The 16,070-nt window shown below is 44.2% G+C and overlaps 1 protein-coding gene across 33 annotated transcripts in view; it reads right to left on the bottom strand.

Moving 5' to 3' along the window:
* NCOR1 (nuclear receptor corepressor 1) overlaps positions 1–16,070 on the bottom strand; it is a 1,832,391-nt gene that overhangs the window by 1,219,036 nt on the left and 597,285 nt on the right. For all 33 annotated transcript variants that reach the window (XM_085649294.1, XM_085649293.1, XM_085649281.1 and 30 more), the window contains one exon: positions 899–1,029. In XM_085649294.1, the coding sequence (XP_085505420.1) occupies positions 899–1,029 (131 nt within the window). The remainder of the gene's footprint in view (positions 1–898; positions 1,030–16,070) is intronic.

Raw genomic sequence — 16,070 nt, forward strand, 5'->3', positions numbered from 1 at the left:
TCAACAAAAGAAATGTATTTGAAAAAATAAACAGATGTTTACAATAATCAGCACAAAAACAGTTATATAAATGCACAATAAGTAGGCGTGGTGATCAAGGCACCAGTTTTTTACATCTGCAAACCTATTCTATAATGAAATATGTCCGTGCTCTGTTCCACTCTCCCAAAATGAGTCTAGTCTTCTGTTAATCTCCACTCAACCGATAAATGTTTACCATACAACCTATTAACTTCTACCACACTCTAGAGTATCTGTCACCCTGCTAGTAAAGTTACAATGTTAATCTCCTTTAAAGTGTGTGTGAAGCTACGTACTCCACTTGTTGCGTCGTATGTTCCCTATTCATTTGCGGCACTAATCCATGCCTATCAACTCTATTTTCATCCTCACTACTTGTATGCACTCCATGTTTTGCTCAACTATTGATTTTCATAATTGTCCAAACTGAACTTATACTACTGTTTAGTGCTTTTTCAGGCTGACTGCTTCAGCATTTACTAAACCCTTAGGCTGTTAAAAACTAGGCTTCCTAGACACGATTTCTTAGTGCCTTGTACCGCTGGTCTATTATTTTATGTTGTCACTATTTCATTTATACCCAAGCATTCAGTATAGTACTCGGACTCTTATGAGAATCACTATAACCACTGTATGTTTTTGCTGTACTTTTATACGGGGTAAACGGCTGTGCAACCGATGGCCTATTATTCTGTCATTACCTTTGTTGATACAAATTTGTAAATGCCTTTTTGTCATGCGAGTGGCTACTCAGTTTGTACAGTGCACTGAAACACATTTCAAGTGAAGTTTCTAACATACGAGATAATAAATGCATAGTTCCCAAAGCATATCTTGAAAGAATTGTAACTTTAAATATCTTAAAGGAAAAACGTACTTAAACTCCTCTTTATCATCTTTTTCTTCCTCATCTCGCTTTTCCTCCTCTTTCCGCTCAGGTTTTTCAGATTTCTCCTCTTCTACTTTTTCAATCTCCTTTTCTTCATGTACAGAACGTGTAATCTGTTGCTGCAATTGAATATTTAAGAGGTTACAATCCAAAGGGTATTATTTACATGTTGATATATTTAGACTAAACAAATAAACAGTATGCACTTTAACTAAGAGACAACATTTACTGTTAATTAGGCAAGAAGAAAAACAATACCCGTAAGAAATTAGTTGGGGCGTGTAGTGGAGTGAATTCACATGCAATGCACTCACGTGCCATTTAATGCTGTGTTCTAAACAATTATTTTGTGTGCTCATCTCCCTTTATTGATTTTTTCTTACGATTCCTGAATGGGGTCCCTGTCCGGGCTCGTTGAAGCACAATCCACATGTTCCAATAAAACGTTATTTGGAACAAATGCACGAATAAACAGGGATTCTGACACTTTTTAGGGCACAATAACTAGGTGAATCATAATTCCTCCTCACACTCAAAGGTAATAAACAGTGTATTACGCTGCGTATGTGCATACGTATTTTCACTTAAGAAATAGTTCTGGCTCAAACACATAAAACCAGTGAATTCACCAGCTGTTCACAGCAGAAACACTGCAAACTATAAACTACTAAAGCCACCAGCCATTACTTTAGTCCTGTGAGACCATTTTTTTGCCTAACCCATTTTCAAATGGTTGATTTGTGTATGCCAGATCACATTAGTTATGGAGTGCACCGTCCTAAAGGGTTATGCTCCCTTGGGAGTCCATAGTATACAAATCGGGAATAACTGTTCCAGGCTTTACATGAACATCTCTGGTGTTTATGAACGTGCTCCCCCTCCCCCGCCCCAGTCAGTGACCATAAGATCCAACTTAAAAAACAGGATCAGTCTCCATCCGTACTTCCGCTAGTCTTAGCAGGCCATGCATCTGGCCTTGTGTCCCTATTGACGGACACCTTTACGAAAGTCAACAGCAGAATTGAGAGTCAAGGCCAGAGACTGAAGTCGCTGTTTGGGTTGGCGCACCTGCCGGAACAGAAAGATAGGATTCGGAGGACAGAGGTGCCATGCCACGCCAGTTCATTTCAGCACTAGTTTATTAAAGTCAGGTCCCCTCCACCACCCCTCCAAGGAAATTCACAATGAAGTAGTCCCACCGTGCTGGGGCAAAACAATGTCATCAGCAAGGCCAGGCGCACAATGATGTTGGAATCAAGGGCGGATACAAGATGAAACACAGCGGCACTGGGGCACAATGCTGTTGGGAGCAGAGGTAGTCATACCAAGAACGGTCCAAAAGCTTTAGGCCTCTGTTCTATGATAAATATCATGCACTGCACAAACCCATTAGCACAGATCTTCCGTGATCCACCATCACACTAGCACAGATACTGCACATCTCCGCTGCTCCCAGCAATGTTTTACGGGGATGTCCTTCTTTCCGATCCGAAGTAACCAAGATCACCTGCGGCGTACCCCAAGGATCATCCCTCAGCCCGACCCTTTTCAACGTCTACATGTCACCGCTGGCCAACATCGTCTGATCACATGACCTCAACATCATCTCATACGGCGACGACACCCAACTGATCCTCTCCCTCACCAAGGACCCCGCCACTGCCAAGACCAGCTTCCACAAAGGAATGAGAGCCGTCGCCGAATGGATGAACAGCCGCCTTAAGCTGAACTCAGACAAGATAGAGGTCCAGCTCCACCCCCTCTGCCTGGGACGACTCAAGGTGGGCGGCCTTGCTTGGAGCTGCACCGACACCCACCGACCACGCACGCAACCTCGGCTTCATCTTGGACTCATCACTGTCAATGATCCAGCAAGACAACGCTGTCTCCTCCTCCTGCTGATTCAACACCCTCCGCAAGATCTACATATGGTCCCCACCGAAGCAAGGACGACGGTCACAGAGGCCCTCGTCACCAGCAGGCTAGACTACGGCAACGCCCTCTACGTGGGAATCACGACCAATCTCCAGAAAATACTTTAACGCATACAGAACTCCTCCGCACACCTCGTCCTTGACATCCCCCGCCACAGCCACATCACTGCCCACCTGAGAAACCTGCACTGGCTCCCCGTCAACAAGAGGATCACCTTCAAACTCCTCACCCACGCTCACAAAGCACTCCTCGACGCGCATCCACCGAACTACCACCGGCGGCAGATCTTTCTCCCACCTTGCCGCCAAAATATGGAACACCCTCCCCATCCACCTGCGACAGACCCAGGACCTGCTGACCTTCAGGGGACTTCTCAAGACCTGGCTGTTCGAGCAGTAGCAGTCCACCCCCTCCCCCTTAGCAACTTGAGACCCTCAAGGGTGAGTAGTGCGCTCTACAAATGTATTGATTGATGTGTAGCCTCCAATGTTCCACTAGACACCTCACAGGCAGGCCCCACAGCAGAGAGCTCACTCTGGGTTCACCTAGAAGCGGATTCTTTGGTGGGTAGCCTCTTTCTGCTCAGCAGTCCCCTGTCCAAGAAAGATACTTCCCAGCAGTTTGCCGTGTTCAGAGATGATGCTGCTTCATTTCCTTGGGAAGCTGGCAGCACAGACTTCAGTCCTGGATCACGGAGGCCCTCCTACACCCCTAATGGGTGAAGCTTCCTTTGGTCATGAGAAATCTTGGAAAACTGAGTGGAACCTCAACCAACTCTTCATACCGTCCTTCCATTTATTTTTTATTGATTCCTGGTCTCTCTGCCAACAAAATATTACTAGAGTGCACAATTTGACGTTTCAGCTCTAGTCAAGTCATATAAACCTTATTCATCAGGTGACAGCAGGATGGTGGTGGGTATGATAAGCTGCTGGCTCTCATAGCTACCCAAAACACTGGCAAACAAGGGAGAGGACAGCCTTCAAACGTTCCAATCAGCTAGCTTTTGTCTGGAGCATCTATGTGAAGACAAAAGGCAAGACATGCCTGGGGAACATCCATGTATTTCAATGAGAGGGCTGTCTCCTGTCGTCTAATACCCACTGATGTTATCAACTACCAAAAAGCTAGGTGTAAGTCAGGGCTGTGCAGTTCACAAAAGCCGACCCACATCTGCATTTTGCTAAACAGACTTCATACAGCCATAGCCAAAAATGGCTCATATAGGTGTGCATGCACGCAAATACACATTTACACAAAAGCATACAGGAATGTAATGTAGTAGCCAGTTATGTCAATGTAATACAATATAAGTGGGGTAGAGTGCTCGCCTCTGTAGGTATCATTCAACGTCCACGTGGTGCATCTCGCAGGTGTCTGCAACCTTTTCTGTAATAAGAGTTACTTATATTCAGCAAAGATCTTCCCAAGCTACCAAAAATATCAGCGTTGTAATTGTGACCAGATCAAAGTAGATTAAATAATGGCCACTATATGCAAGATTACCAGCAGTGGTCACCTCAGTGCATCACAGGTAATACAAACTAGCCTTAGCTGTGATGCCCCTGACACCAAGGAAATTATATTAGCAATATGTTTCTCCAATGATCCATGATTTACAACTCAAATATCAGCTTTAAATATATTCTGTAAATGCAACCATCCCCCTCCCTCCCCCCCAGCTTATGAGTTCTGAAAATACACACATTTTCATCTTGCATACATATCTCAAATTCAGCCAAAGCAAAAGATTCCAATTTAGTTATTTGGGCTCCACACAGGCGAGCTAGCTCCAAGTGGATGAAGAGCTTCCAGAAGCTCACGAGCTACTCACTTGAGAAGATGGCTCCAGACCAAAGAGGTCCACTAATGTGGAAAGGTCCAAATGAACAAGTTTCTTACCCTTTGGGAATGCTCTTTCCGGGTGGATACTATCTAAACCACGATTTCTCACCTTTTGAGTTCCCGCAGGCAGCAGACTGGACCCGGAAGCTTTTACAGCAATTGGTTCCACACACAGGAAGGTGGCACCAATGGACTCCAAGGTAATCTTACCATGCCTCTAGAAGTGACAGTGCAGAGCTGCACAAAGGCACCGCTCTTGCGCACTAAACTAAGTGTAAAAGGAAGCAATTGGTGCCTTCAGACGGGAGTGTCAATGATAGACTGAGAGCCATGACAGTTTGCAAAATCCAACTTAGGACCTTTTTAGCATGAAGAAGACACTCAAAATAGGAAGAGGAATGGACTGGGAGGAATCTACTGTTAAAGTATCCATTACAAAGAACATTAACAAAGGTAAGTAAATTGTTCTTCTGGTGGATACTCCTAACCGCAAATTACTCACCTTTTGAATAGATACTAAATTATTACCTCCCAGAGGTGGAGAGTCTGAGGAGTGCACGTCACACCAGAAAATGGAGAAGGACCAAGCGGGCAAAATTGCTCTTCATGTGGATCAGAGAGTCGAGGAAGTAATGCCTGGTGCACCCCAATGTAGCTGCATAGCAGATGTTGAGGCAGTACTGGTGGCCTTAGTTCTTGTAGAATGCGCTCTAAGACCCTCAGGAGGACAAGGCACAGAGTGCATTTATGCAAGGAACAATTCATCTGGATAAAGTACATTTCCTGACTGCCTTTTACTTCTATGGGGCAGAAACCCCCAATGAAAGTTAATCATCCAGTCAGTGCCCCTTAGTTCACTAGAAGTAAAAGCTAAGGGCCCTTCTGCAGTCCAATCTGTAAAGCCTCTCCTCCTCAGAGGGATATGGTGAAGAGAAAAAGAAAGAGAATGATTGGGGAGGGTGAGGGACTGTCCCACATGGAGAAGCAACACCACTTTTGGAAGAAAGGATGCAGAGACCTCAGCACCAACTCATGCTCCGGCAGAAGAACTGGTAGAAAATGCATCCCGGTTAGCTGGTATGTAGTTAAAAAGTAAAGAGTAGCTTCCACATAAACCATTTGCCAATGCACTCACGTAGTCCAACGCACAAAAGTGCAGGTGACCTACCCTCCTCTGCCAGCCTGGAGGTAATAAGGCCGCCAGAGAGAAGAGTTATAAACCATGTCCAATTAGCAGCAATTGCGGGGCGGTTGGGTGAAGCAGGATCGTAGCTGCTGCCATGCTGGGAGGGATGCTGAGTTGGTCGGCAGGAGTTCGTGTCAGCAGTAAATCTGCACGTGAATGTGTAACAGATGGGACCGTCTCGCAGGCAGCGAGTGCGTTGTGCCTAGAAGCGGTAGCAGTCCGTGGAGGGAGTTCGGTGGGGCAGTTCGGTAGGGCGGGGAGGGGCAGAGTGGGGAAATGTAAACACCGGAATATGGATGAAAGGAGGTAAGTACACATTTAAATAAATAAAACGAATTCCTTTGCGCGCGCTGCATCGCAAAATGCGATGCAGCGCGCGCAACGAAATTTGTTGTATTTATTTAAATGTGTACTTACCTCCGTTCATCCATAGTGCGGTGTTTACATTTCCCCACTCTGCCCCTCCCCCGACCCGCCTCACTGCCCCACCGAACTCCCTCTACGGACCGCTACTGCCTAGAAGGGAACGCTCCAGTTACATCAGTAGATTGTCAGGCGAAATAGGCGCCACTTTGGAGTGCTGTGACAACGCATGGAATTGATGTAAGTGGAACAAAACTAATGTATTAAACATTGTGTGAAGGACATGTCAATATGCCATAGTGGGGTAAAGGTCGAACACGAGTCTGCCGTGTTTTGTGTTACGTCTCTTCACGCGTAACCCCACAGGGACAACTCGCATAAGGAGTCCACATAAAACATTAAGTAGGGTGGGTTTATCAATAAAAACTACAGGACTAGTAACATGGTCTGTGTGTAACTCGAGACGCAGTCTGTCGAAGACCTCACAAGGTTGAGCAGTATTAAAAACTAGAACATATAGGAGTGAAAAAGATGTGCTTCAAAACACAGCCCCCTCGATGGGGATAGTAAGGAGACGTGCTTACCAATATCACCAGGCATGATGGGGTAGTGTATGCTACTGGGGGAAGTGGAATGGTGGACTCATATGTTGATTAGCCTGATTGGGTCAAAAACAGTGTCTTACAGAGACCATAGAGGACCAGGAAAGTAAACAAGATCAGGTGTCTAACTCACTCTATGGCATGTCATAATTTAGGCCAATGGCACGTGTAACTAGACCATAGACCAAGTACTGTTCCCTCCGGAACAGGATACGTGTGTTCCAGAAATTGTGCACTTCCAGCATAGTCCACTGTAATTCGTCAGGGGGATGGTTATTGACCAAATAAGTAGGTACTCATTTTGGTAGTACACTTTTTTTTCACAGTATGTTACTGCGGTGTTCCTTATTTTAGCTGGTCTGGTTATCTTATCAACGTATCATAAGGCACAGGGGGAGGTGATCAAACACAAGCAATTTTTAGGTCGAGCTAAGGCAGCGCATGCGCGGTCTCTCGACATGCTGTATTCAGTCAGGAGGCTTACAGCCCGCCTCCAGCTCCTGATTGGCCTTTGTCAGTATCCTTTAAAAAATGTTTCTTCTAATTGGTTAATGGTTGCTGCTTGTCCCGCCTTTTTTCTCAATTGTCGAGTCCCAGGGATGGTCCCCAGGACTTGTCCTCTTCCATGTGTTCTATTTTGCTTATTGTATGTTTTTTGTTTTTTAATCGAAAGAGCGTTTCTCTGGCTCAGTGCTTTATCTTTCACAGGCTTGCTCTGCTCCCCCTGCCCCCTGCGCTCACGTGCTCCCCTGATGTTGCCATTCGCTCCCTCTCCTCGGGGTGTGGCTGCCTGCTTGCTGCAAACAGATACGGAGTCTACGCTCTCTCTCTTATTTTTTTAATTACACACTAAAGGCTGCTGCCCCGCTCATCCCCATTGGAATCTCGTTCCCAAAAACCTCTTTAAATCATTGTTTATGTTTCTGCCCCCGCCCCCCAACTCAGTTGGGAGGGGCTGTATTTGCACTGGTGCTTATATCAGTGACTTATGCAAGTGGGTATGCATTTGTGCAAACCAATTCACATCAGCTCAGCGAACCTAAACCCATCCTACATAAGGATTTAAAACACACCTTGGAAAGAGGCGAGAGGACATATATGTGTCAAATAAATGCTGAAATAACCAAAATTAACCCAAATTGCTCCTATGGCAAACAGAAGGAATATAACATCCATGTTTGTATCCTTGATGCATGCTTGTGCTTGATTTAAAAAGTTTTAATTTCTATACGCCAAAGCAGGCATTGGTGTTTGCATGCTCAACTTCCTGAAAGATCTAAGTCATGGTGCACATTGGTGATAAAGCATGCACTGCATGCTAAATCCCCTCGAGGAGCTTCAAATTGACACAAAAAATATTGTTTCACTTTCAGCTGTATCCTGAAAACATCTGGTAAAGCATGGATGGAAGTTTTAGATGCCATGATTGTAGAGGATTCTGACACTTAGACTTGGGGGGTGATCAGCAACGAAATAGCTGATCTGCAGGTTATTTTATGTGTGGGATACTTACACAGCAAGTTCAATGATAGGTTGTGTAGGTGCTAAATACTCACTTTGAACCCTACTTTTTTTACTGCCTACAGCCTACCCATATCTGTTGAGTGCATTAACGGTGAGTACACTAAAGAAGAGTGCTACCTTCCTGTACCTCATTGTGCTATGCACTGGTCCATCTCTCCCCTCCCCCAGGTGCCTCTCCCACTTGTCCCTCTCTCTCGTACCATCTCTTACCCCTCTCCATCGATCTCTCACATACTCTTCCTGCCTCTCTCATTTGGTTCACTTCAGGTCTTTGAGCAGTTTTTCCTGTGCCCTTTCAAGGTTTCCCTCCCTAAAACCCACCCTCTCCTCCTCTTCGTGGGGTGTCTGCTGCGTGCAAAGGCACTCCCTCTTTATGGGTCTGTGGCCTGTTCTCCCCTTCTTTCTAACACATTCTTTCTGCTCCTCTATCTGGAGTTCATTCAACACTTCATGCACAAACTACCCATCACTCACTATCTTATTTACTAACTATTCAGTGCAGCTCTCACCTCTATCTATTCACCATGCCACATAATTCCACTACACAAATACACTACACAATTCCACCACACACAATTCCACAACTACAAAACTCCAATCCAACACACTTAATTCCATTCCACACAACGTATATCCACTCCGCATCAAAACACATGGGTAAAAAAATATTATCATTTACAATGCCAACAGCTCTAACTCTCACGAGACCTATTGCACTGCAAATGCTTGTTAGTGTTACAGTTGGTATGCCCCCCCCCTGTGTCCAAGTATGTGAGGTTTCTAACCTGATATCTTTGGTCGTTTTTGTGAGGTGGCACACCCCACATGGGTAGAGTGTGGTGACTGGGGGAAGGTTCCGGAGGGAGCGTTTTTCTACCCTCTGAGCCACCGGGAGTCTTGTGTGCATCAACATATCTCTGCAGTTCTGAATCCGCTTGATGGCAAAACAAGGGGTAACCACTCCACCTGTAAGACCTATAGTGTAAGGGATTGGGGCTCTCTTAGAACCAGTATCTAAGTTTAGTCACCATTTCATTCAACCCCCTGGGACGAAAACTCCTTCCATTCTCAAGGACACAAGAGATGTTCTGAATCTCATCGAAGAAGCCAATCATATCAGTAATATGAACCACCAGGTAACACTCGATGTCAAGGCATTATACAATAATATTCCTCAGAGATGCAACACTCGAGGTTGAGGAGAGCCTTCAACCTGAAGCCTGGTCCTCACCCACATGTGCGATTTTTATCACGGAGTGAGCCACCATCGAAATTGAAGAGTATTTCTTTCTGTTCACCGACCAGCTCTACCACCAAATACAAGGTACGTACCTCTGCATCGAACTTAGTTTGCACGTACATGGCAAACTTTAAGAGGGAACACATTTTTGGCAACATCATCCCCTACACCACAAACATTTTACTGTGGCGTTCCTACATCGAGATCAATCATCCTGTGGCGGGGTGACATTGAGACTTGCCATAGGTTCTACACCTGGGTTAACTATCAACCCTTACTTCCGACTCACCAAAACGATTTCGGAAGGATAACTTCCCTTCCTACATCTATGCATCTTCCTCAACAGTGGCAAACTTTCAACCACCACTTTGAAGAATACAACAGACTGTAATAGACTACTTCTATACAACGGCCACCATCCTAAAGCCATGCGGGATAACTTTGCTTACAGACAATTCTTACGACTAACGAAAATGCTGCAGCATCAATGACTATGACTTGCAGGCCACTGAACTCTCCACTAACCTGTGAGTTCGAAACCAACCTCCTCACACCGTGATTCTAGCATGAAAGAGAGCCTGAAACAATCAATTAAAGGGCAGCACTCTTAGGACCTAGTACCAGGACAAGAAATTACACTATCACCTGTGTCACTACTTTCATTCTGAGTTCTAACCGTATTAAAAAAATTGTACGGAAACACTGGCCCCTGCTACAATAGGTTATCCCATACCCCCATTTTGCATTCAAGCGTGCTCATACCCTCAGATATGTTGAAACACATGAGACCCCGGAAGGTTCAGAGGTTAGAGAGCACCCCCCCCCCCTTTCTGGAACCTTCGCCCGGCCACTACCCATGTGGCTCATGTGGGGTGCGTCACCTCACCAAAACAACCAAAGAAATCAGGTTAGATCCCTCACATATGTAGACACAGAGGGACCGTACTAATGGTAACACTAAGAATTGTGTATATTTGATCATCTGCCCCTGTGCCTTACGCTATGTAGGTAAGACTGCCAGACCAGCTAAAATAAGGCTTGCGGAACACTGCAGTAACATACAGTGCAAAAAGAGTATTACCAAAATGATTACCCTCGTTTTGGTCTATAACCACACTCTTGATGACTTGCAGTGGACTATCCTGAAAGCAAGCAATTTCAGAGACAAATGTACACTGCTCTTGAGAGAAAAGTACTGGGTCTTACGTTTAGTCACACATGCCACTGGCCTAACGAATGACATTCTTTTGAGCAATTTACACACCTGATCTTGTTAACTTTCCAGGTCCTCTATGGTCTCTGCTAGACACTAATGCAGGCCCAGTCAGGCTAATCAACATATAAGTCCACCATCACACTTCTCCCAGCAGTTTACATCCAAACATGCCTAGTGACATTGCTAAGCACTTCTCCTTACGATGTTCATTGAGGTGACGGTTTTGAGACATTGTAGCCTTTTATACTGATCAACCTAGTGATGTTTTTGACAGACTGCGTCGAGGTACGCACAGACCGTACTACCGGTCCTCTAGGATGTTTTTTTTTTTTTTTTTTTAATTAATACCACCCCTCCCCCTCCCCTCCAATGAATGTTTAATCTGCACTCCTTATGTGTGTTGTCCCTGTGGGGGTACGCATGACAACAGACATAACAAAAATAAAGCGGTAGACCCTCACCATGGCATATTGACATGCCTCTCACACAACATTTAATACTTTCGTTTTATTCCATTTCATTTACATAAATTCCAGCACTCCAAGATGGCATCCATTTCACCTTACTGCCTATTGATATTTTAATGGGGGCGTTCCCTTCCAGGCACAACACGCCCACTGCCTGCGAGGTGGTCCCATCGGACATGCATACGCGCGCTGATCCGCCAGCTCACATGCATTGCTGACGACCAACTCCGCATCCCTCCCTGCATGGCAGCCACTAAAATCATACGGTATCTCTGCAGTACCATTCTAGCATTTCCTCACTCCTCACAGCATTGCGGCCACTACCATAGTCCACTATCAGCATACGGTCCAGCAGCAGCCATGTCTCGCATTTGCTGGCGATTGGACATGCTTTATAGCCACTTTCCCCAGCAGCCTCATTACCTCTAGGCTGGCAGAGGAGAGTAGGTCACCAGCACTTTTCTGCATTGGACTACATGAGTACCTGGGCAAATGGTTCATGTGGAAGCTACTCTTTATTTTTTAACTATGTATCAGCTAACTGGGATGCATTTTTTACCAGTTCTTTTCCCGCAGCATAGAGCAGACCTCTGCCCACTCCTAAGGGGCAAAAGTCTAACTCAAATAGGGGAAGATCCCTAGTACCCACATTCTGGAATATAGTGATGTACGACGTTCCTTGTGTGGGTTTGGTGGTGTCTTATGATGTCACGTCTGGTCACTTGCTTGTGTGTTTGTTCCTTTTATATGAGCACATATCACTGCAAGGCAAGAATTAGCCCACAGCATGTTTTTACTATGACTTCAATGCATAATATACGTAATGAGGGAGGCATCACCCCAGTTCCCTTAATGGTGATACCCTTTATTAGCTGTCTTTTCTCTAACAGGTCAGATTATTGGTGCCCTCTACAGAAGAAGGTATAGTTGACACAACATATATATTTTGATTGGGTATCTATTTTACACACATCCGGATTCCCAATCACATGTAGGTTACGTGTCACATTTTGGACCCGACACATTGCTTAAGATCTGGTTGGACATTTTGACTGATTCACATTACTTGAGCTGTCAAGGTTCATTAGTTTCCAGGACAGCCACAGTCTGTTTTTACTCTTGTCAATAGGACCACTATATTAAACTACATTTGGTACCTTAGACATTTTTAAACACCCACTCCATCACCCTCACTTACACTCATCACAGATTCTTACTTTAAAGATCTTCGGCAAAGAGACCCCCCTCGTGGGGCCCAGTGGAAATTGCTGCCCTGGCCCAATGAGGAACCGCCCGATGGTAAGGCATGACACCCTTCTGGGTTTGTGAGGGGAAATGTTTCTGATCAATCGGATCCACCGATCCAATTGATCAGCCCGTTTCTGACCAGTAGCTTCCCTCTCCTCTCTCCTTATTTGCAGAGGAACAGCACACCTTTGTGGTTTATGTTACATTTAAGGAGCATGTGTGCTGGACCTGATAATTAGCTCCTTGTCCCTCCCTATTCGTTATGGCATTTACATCTGTCATGTACATATTAACGAAATTTTCCTTACCACAAAAGTGATATCCCACAACAGAGTTGGAGAACCTCTATTTCAAAACTATGGGTAATAGTCTCATATGCTCAGACCTAAATTCACCAACATGTTCAATAATAACACAAGAGATAAGCACTCTAGAAACCAACACTCCCAAAGCATCCATTACCATTCAAAAGAAAAAGCCCAGACAACTGCCAGCCGTAAGAAAAAACGACTACAAACATGCAACGCTTTGGGACTCTGGATTTTTAAAGGCAGGACAAGAAGGGGTTCAATGAGACAATACACATACAGCTCTCATTTAGGTAATATATAACAGAGTAAAGAAATGTTTTAAGGTATGGTAGGTAGCATTCCGCCAGTCTGTCCTTCATATTTTGAGTTCCGTACTGCTCCAGTGGAGTAATTCAAAGGAAAATATTTCCACTGAAACAGCAGGAGCACTTAAGTAAGAATGCAATGCTGGATCGGCTACCATATCATGGTGGTTCGCTTGGCGATATCTTTGTTTCTCTGTATCAAACATTTTGCGCACCATATGGGTGGAGACCTGTGAACACTTTAAATGGCGAGGAGTAGCAGGCTACAAATGGTGCTCCTGAGCTGGAAACAAATCTGCATTTGAAATCCCATCTTAAATAGGGCTGGCCTTCCGAACCCCTGATCTGGCAGCTCTGTGGTTGCTACCAGGTCAAATTTTCTAAAATCAGAGCCAGCAGAAGCTTCAACACTAGGAAACCTAGTAGTTCAGCCAACTGTAAAATAAGGCGTGGAAACAGCAGGTCTAGAGCACAAGTAGCCACGCTTTTTTTTCTGCAGGGCACCTGCTCAACCACACTGCAATACACCCTCAGATGTGGTTATTGACTTACCAACATACATTGCTCAAGCTTTAAGCAGAATCCCACATACCCACACCTGAAAATACCATATACCATACAATACTGCTACAGGCCTCAAAGAATGTCACACCGACGACAAATGAAAGCTGCCATGCGAGTGAACAGGACTGCATGAAGAGAGACAAAAAATAAAAAAAATAAAGACCTGGTTCACATGCCTGAATGCCTGCAAAAGGTCTCCATGGAGACCAATGACCGATGTGTAACTACAAACAGACAAAGTGATCCAATGCTAAGAACCAAACAAACGTACAAAAGCCAAAGGCATGATCTCTCTCTCAAGAGAGGCTGAACAAGATACAAGAAAACTCAATAAGTCTTTAGGAAGCCTTTCACTGATCAATTTCGGGTATAAGTGGAGGAACATACAGAAAAAAAAAACATGAACACCACATTTTTTAAATTTCTAGAAAGTGAATAAAGGACAACAAATTAGACCACACCAGACACAATTGGCTGACCATGTATACGTTGCTCGCTCATTAATAAATATGTCCACAGTACACAAATTTAAATGTTTCACCCTTTACCAAAAATGTATTTAAATCGATCTAGCACAAAGGACCCTTCCTAAAACTCCTCCAAAGTTTACAAAGAAAATGAAAAGGACTCACTCAAAGGAATGTAAAGACAGAATGAAGAGAAAAAAACAATAGAAAGACAGATTTGGGAAGGAGTGTAACAAAGTTGCAGTCTAAGCTCAGAACAAGTATAACCTGGCAGAACATTCAAGAATAACCAACACATTGATCTTACTGAAATATACAAAAATGAAATGCCTGCTACATACAGATGAGCTGGTTCTCCGATAACAGAACAAAGACTGCAAAGGAGCATTAAAAGGCAACTTATTGCAACCAGAAAACAAACAAAACCAAGATCAATAGCTTATTGAAAATCCCAAGCAAAAAATCCAACAAGATCATTTAGAGATAAACAGGGAAAATATTTAACTCACAAGGATACAGTCTTGGAAACCTAATTCCACACCCCCTCAAAAACTGAAGAAAGCCATGAAATACCCAAAAAAAATTCAATGCATCCTCTGGACACAGAAACAATAATATCTAAATTACCTCTCATGCCACCCTACCCACCACCCAGGTAAAAGTTAAGATATGACTTTTGGTGGAGTTGTCAAGCCATTTCTAACGTGTGGTAGGAAAGCACAGACCTTGCAAGACTAAAAAATACAATGCACCCTCTGGACACATTACCAATAATATCTAAATTACCTCTCATGCCACCCTACCCACCACTGAGTCAAAAGTTTGGATATGACTTTTGGTGGAGTTGTCAAGCCATTTCTAACGTGTGGTAGGAAAGCACAGACCTTGCAAGACTAAAAAATACAATGCACCCTCTGGACACAGAACCAATAATATCTAAATTACCTCTCATGCCACCCTACCCACCACTGAGTCAAAAGTTTGGATATGACTTTTGGTGGAGTTGTCAAGCCACTTCTAACGTGTGGTAGGAAAGCACGGACCTTGCAAGACTAAACCACATGGGGCACTTGTTCTAAAGAAAACTTACTGAATTAAACTGAAAAGCTCTTTTGAAATATACCTTGGGCAAAGAAATAAGTTGTTCCAAATCATAATACAAACTTAGCAATATGAAACAATGTTCCTGCCGGTAGCTGAAGGGCGTCATCATATCTGAGACTGAGATGCATACTTCTAACTTAAACGACAAAAATCCAAACTCTCAATTTAATCAAAAAAGATTTAGCAAAGAAAAGATTCCGTTGAGAAACAGATATAGACTAAGAAAACCGAAACAGCATAGCAAGTTAGATAGAAAATACAGTCCATCAGAAAAGTGAATTACAGAGTAGAACCCTTAATAGGCAACTGGTAACAGGTAGAAGCCGAGAAACTTAGAAGGCAGCCAGGCAAGATCTATCAACAATGGAACCTGGGTCTCGTGGAAAATGAATTACATTGTGCTGTAGAGACTCAGAACAGGAACTTTGAGTAAATCGTCTACATGAGTAATGTCTGAAAGTCTTAGAATGAGGCTGAGCACATAATTCGGGTTTTGCTGGGGGAACACCAGCAAAGTCCAGACTGCCTGCAACACCTGAGACACAAAAATCATTGATGCAAAATTCCGCTAACCTTCAAACGCTTTGGCAAGACATGCAAAGTCAAGCCATTGTTTTGCAATTAACTATAGTGCCCCAAGCGGTAGAAGGTTGCGCATGTCCTCCTAAGGGGCCTGGACTCGTTTTCTCCGCACATGAATAAAGGACCTGCCTTCGTAGCTCCGTTAAATAGCGTTGAGTGCGCAGCTGCAGACCTACCAGGGGTGTAGATGCAAGTGCCATG

The sequence above is a fragment of the Triturus cristatus genome, chromosome 3_2 (assembly GCF_964204655.1).
Source record: "Triturus cristatus chromosome 3_2, aTriCri1.1, whole genome shotgun sequence".
In the NCBI taxonomy this organism is placed as follows: Eukaryota; Metazoa; Chordata; class Amphibia; order Caudata; family Salamandridae; genus Triturus; species Triturus cristatus.